The 5000-nt window shown below is 48.5% G+C and overlaps 1 protein-coding gene across 1 annotated transcript in view; it reads right to left on the reverse strand.

Annotated features, from left to right (window-relative positions):
• Nucleotides 1–5000, reverse strand: part of ephb3a (eph receptor B3a) — a 34844-nt gene that overhangs the window by 14137 nt on the left and 15707 nt on the right. The window contains exons 5-9 of the mRNA XM_080011133.1: nucleotides 3207–3542; nucleotides 2107–2231; nucleotides 1214–1370; nucleotides 364–472; nucleotides 1–10 (exon numbers count right to left, since the gene is read on the reverse strand). The exon at nucleotides 1–10 is cut by the window's left edge and continues 43 nt beyond it. Of these exons, the coding sequence (XP_079867259.1) occupies nucleotides 1–10; nucleotides 364–472; nucleotides 1214–1370; nucleotides 2107–2231; nucleotides 3207–3542 (737 nt within the window). The remainder of the gene's footprint in view (nucleotides 11–363; nucleotides 473–1213; nucleotides 1371–2106; nucleotides 2232–3206; nucleotides 3543–5000) is intronic.

Genomic DNA, 5000 nt, shown 5'->3' on the forward strand with positions numbered 1-5000 from the left:
GCGTTGCTTCCTGAGAAACCAGAACCAAACGCGCGGCGGGGGAAAAAAAAAAAAAAAAAAAAAAAAGGGTCAAAACAGAAACAGGAAATTAAATTTGTGAATTAGCGCTCAGATATAATTAATCACATGGGCTCTCGATGATACGTGGATCATTTTCCGTCCGTCGTTTATTTATTTATTTGTTTGTGTGTTTGTCACGGCGAAAGCTCTGGAAATGCCTTTGCCGCAGTTGACAAAAAATCAAACCAAATAAAAGGAGACTCTTATAGGGGGCTGAAGCGGCGGCTGGCGGACTCAAACAGTCGTTCCCGCGTATGATTAATAAAATCATGTAGACGCTTCATGTCTTTACGAGACACTTACTTGAGGCAGACCACGGCGATGACCACCAGGGCAACGATGACCACGAGACCCGCCGACGCCGAGCCCACAATGAGAGGCAGCTGATCCTGCACGGACTTCTGAGGGTCACCTGGTCGGACACACACACACACACACACACACACACACACACACACAGGCACAGGCACACACACACACACACACACGCTCGCACGCACGCGCGCGCACACACACACACACACGCACACATACACACATGCACACACACACACACACAGAAAATGTATAAATCAGTCAGTATCAGATAATGTGTGCAGCGTTTTGGAGTGTGTTGCTTCGCATCCTTTATGGGCATAAGCCCTCGTTGAAACGATGCCTTGACAGTTGCACGGCACCGGGCGGGGATTAGAATCACAATGAGCTCATTTCATGGCATCGACTGAATTTCACCGATATCAATCTGGGGAGTGGAAAAATGAAAAAAATTCTCCGGCATTATCACAGTAAGAGAAAACGTTGATGCTTTTTTGTTTTCTTTAAGCACTCTTATATTTACATCCGTAGAAAAAGAATGTCAATTGATGCCGAAAAAAGCCTTTATTTTCGAAACGACAGATGGGTAAATAAAACATAGAAATCTGAAATCTGAGGTCTCTGCTGATAATGAAACTGGATTGCTCAAGCCCAACATGCATCATGAGACGTGTCAATTTCATCGAGAAGTTTGACTGAACAAACAACTCGAGTCGTTAAAAATGTTCTTAAAAAATCGCTCTTACCCTAACCCTAACCCTAACCCTAACCCTAACCCTAACCTCACCCCCTGCTGCTAATAAAATGTTTTTAACGACGCGCGACGTCTGACTCTTACTGTGCAAGCTGGTGCTGAAGTCCATGGGGTTGCTGTAGCGTCCGTATCCGGCCACCGTGCGCGCTCGCACCTGCACCACGTAGGGCGTGGCCGAGCGCAGCCCCTCCACCCGGGCCGAGCTGTGCTGCGAGGTGACGGTGTGGGACATGGCCTGGCCCTGCCGCGCAGAACGAAAAAAAACCACGAAAAAACAGACAATTTAGGAAACTAATTCCACCGCCATTGGACTGGGGCGTCGGCCTTTCACCGCCCCAGGTGGGGAAGTGAAATAATAATAATAATAATTTCATTTCAGCTTCCGAGTTGTATCATGAACAACTACACCATCCACTATCTATGCTAAATGACAGCAGCCTGGGAGGTAATGAGAATGTTGCTAACATTTTGGAATAAAAATATATACTTATTCATCACAGGCACCGCTGCCGACTTTGTAATCATTTTGGCAATGATTTAGAAAGTTTTTTGATTTAGTATTATCAATTTACACATTTTGGTAAACTTTTAATCACAAATTCTTTCCATTTTGGCTGGAACCGTCACTGGCACAATGGCAAAAAAAAAAAAAAATCCCACAAATACTACATTCCAACAAATATTTCCAACGTCTGTGTTTGCAATACAAGAGACGAATCCGCCGCGCCGCACACGGTCCTGATCCCGGCAAAACATGAAAACACTTCCACTAGTGCAGAGAAGAAAGGCACTCTTTGTCGGATATCGCAGATAAGGTCCACACAAACCCTTTTGTTTCCGTCACACACAACTATTTTTATTTATTTATTTCTTATTTCAAATCGTTGAGGTCCTCAAGTCTCAGGCAAAGAGAGACGTCCAATCTCGATGCGGCGGGCGGCGGCGGCGACGGCGGGGGCTCAGAGGACCCGGCTTACCCTCTCGTAGTATTTAATTTCGTAGTCCAGGATGACCCCGTTGGGCTTCTCCGGGGGCAGCCAGGACAGGCTGAGGGTGTCGGCCGTGGATCTCATCAGGTGGACGGTGGGCACCGCCGAGGGGGCTGCGGGGGGGGGGGGGGGGTCCAAAAACAAACACAGCCTTGTTGTAAAATCGAGAGATCTTTGGGCGCCGCACGGCTTTCGCCTTCATCTGACGTCCTGGGATTTATCGATCTGTGTGTCTCTGCCTCTAAAGTGACTTAATTGACAATCATTGTCACAGGGTCCATAAAGTCCGGGGGGGGGCAGGGGGGATAATGACAGCCTGTGGAAAGTGATGTTTGGATGACGGTGACAGTGAGGGACATATAAAATCTAGAAGGCGGTGATGTTCAATGGGGGATCCTGGGGGCCCGTGGGAGGCGCGCGGAGTGATAACGATTACATGGTAATAGAGACAACGTTGAGGTTGTGAGCGGCAGCGGCGCAGCAACGGCGAGCCGCCGATATTGTCTATAATCAACTTACACATCCTGTTTACCGACGACGTTAATGGAAAGTCGCCGGGTGGATGTCAAAACGCTTGTCGCCGCGCTGACGCCGCGGGGGACGATAAGTGTTATTGATTATAGCGACCGCCGCTCGTCGGTCCGTGTGTCGCCGCGTTTGAGTACCGGTCGGACATCACCCGACGAGCGATGTCTCTTTTAGGGAAATGCGTCTCTTTACGAGCGACGCGGCAACAAAAAAAAACCCATTTGGTTCAATTTTCTGACTCTTCGTTCAGAGGAATCGGAGCTGAATAATCGAGAATAATTGAATTCCGTCAGAATCATTTATTTTGTGTAAATCACTCACTTTTTCAATATGAATTATGCCAAAGGCCTGGGCCTATTTTTCCACATCAACCACATTAACATTAATCCCCTGTATTAATTTATCTTTGTGGTTTGAGTTCAGTCGGTGTGGCCGGCCGCATTAACCGAGTCGCGAACGAACGACTCTTTTTTTTGGTGGGAGCGACCCGCTACGAACGGATGGCTTGCGAGTCGCCCGTCGCCGTCACGGCCGGTCGGTCCCCCCCCTCCCCCGCTCACCGGCCTGGTTGGTGGTGATGTTGACGGTGGAGTAGCGCGGCGCGACGGGCGTCTTCCCCGACACGCCGTTCACCGCCTGCACCTCGAAGCTGTAGCGCGTGTGCGCCTGCAGGTTGCGCACCACCACCTTGCGCTGGCGCAGGCCCAGCCGCCGCGGGGCCACGTCCACGTTGTCGTCGCAGCGCGTGCACGGGCTGCGCTCCAGCACGCACTTCTTGCACACCACGTTGTAGACCAGGTCGCCGCGGCCGCCCGAGTCCTCCGGCTCCTCCCACTCCAGCGACAGGGACGTCTCGTTCACGCTGGAGATCACGTTCTGCGGCGCGGAGGGGACGGCTGCACACACACACACACGCACACACACACAGACACACACAGACAAAACACACACACAAACACACACAGACGGACAAAACACAAACACACACACACACACACACACGCATACACATGGACAAAACACACACATACACACACACACACACACACACACACACACACACACACACACACACACACACACAGACACACACCCAAACACACACACACACACACACACACACACACACACACACACACACACACAGATAAAACACACACACAGACACACACACACACAGACACACACACACACATACAGGCAAAACACACATACACACACAAACACACACACACACATACACACACACGCACACACACAGACAAAACACATACAGTAACAAACACACACAAACACACACACACACACACAGTCAAAACACAACCACACACAGACAAAACACACACACACAGACAAAACACATACACACACAAACACACACACACAGACAAAACACACACACACACACACAGACAAATCACATACACAAACAAACACACACACACACACACACACACACACACACACAAAACACACACACACAGACAGACAAAACACACACACACACACACAGACAAAACACACACACACACACACACACAATCACAGTCATATATAAATACACAGAAAGAATAGCACACAGGCTTTAGTAAAACTCCCCATCGCCTTTTTTCCTCCTCGTTCTACATCAAAAGGAAAACCTGTTTCCATATCTGGCTAAGTTGACATGATTTACTATTTCACATGGAGGAAAAAGGGGCTTTGTAATAAAACAATCCTATCTGGCCGAGGCTTAAGACATGTGATAATGTTCTTTAACGCCTCCTTCTTGAACAGAATCCTCGAGTGAAGCAAATCCAAACTGTGGCTCCGCGAGAAGAGGAAGAGCAGGAGGAAAGTCCCGAGAGGGAAAAACCTTGAAAGAAGAGCAAATCTCCTCGTGTAGCGTAAATTAAAAAAAAAAAAAACAACAGATTCCAGAAATGGCGAGACAAATGTGTTGTTTTTTTTGCTGCCTGTGTTCTAAATTAAAAGCGCGCTGCTGTGTTCATTACTCAGTTTTGGTTGTTTTTTTTGTAATGGCCTGAGAAACAGCAGCACAACATAAATACACAGTCTAAAGCACCATCCATCCCTCAGCGTTAACACCTCATTCACTATTCATGAAACCTGAATAATCCTGTGATAGAATTAATATTCGGCTTTTTTTTTTCTTTTTTCTCTCTCCCCCCGTGTTTCCCCAACGGCACTTCTCAATAATAAACAGCGCCGCAGTTTGAGCATCGAAGTGTTGGAAGGCTGGATGAATTAACCACAGAACCAGACGACGGAGGACGGAGAGCGGCCGACGCCTGAGAGGGAGAGAGTGGGAGAGAGGGAGAGAGAGACAGGGAGAGAGAGAGAGAGAGAGAGGG

This window comes from Zeus faber (genome assembly GCF_960531495.2).
Source record: "Zeus faber genome assembly, chromosome: 12".
NCBI lineage: Eukaryota > Metazoa > Chordata > Actinopteri > Zeiformes > Zeidae > Zeus > Zeus faber.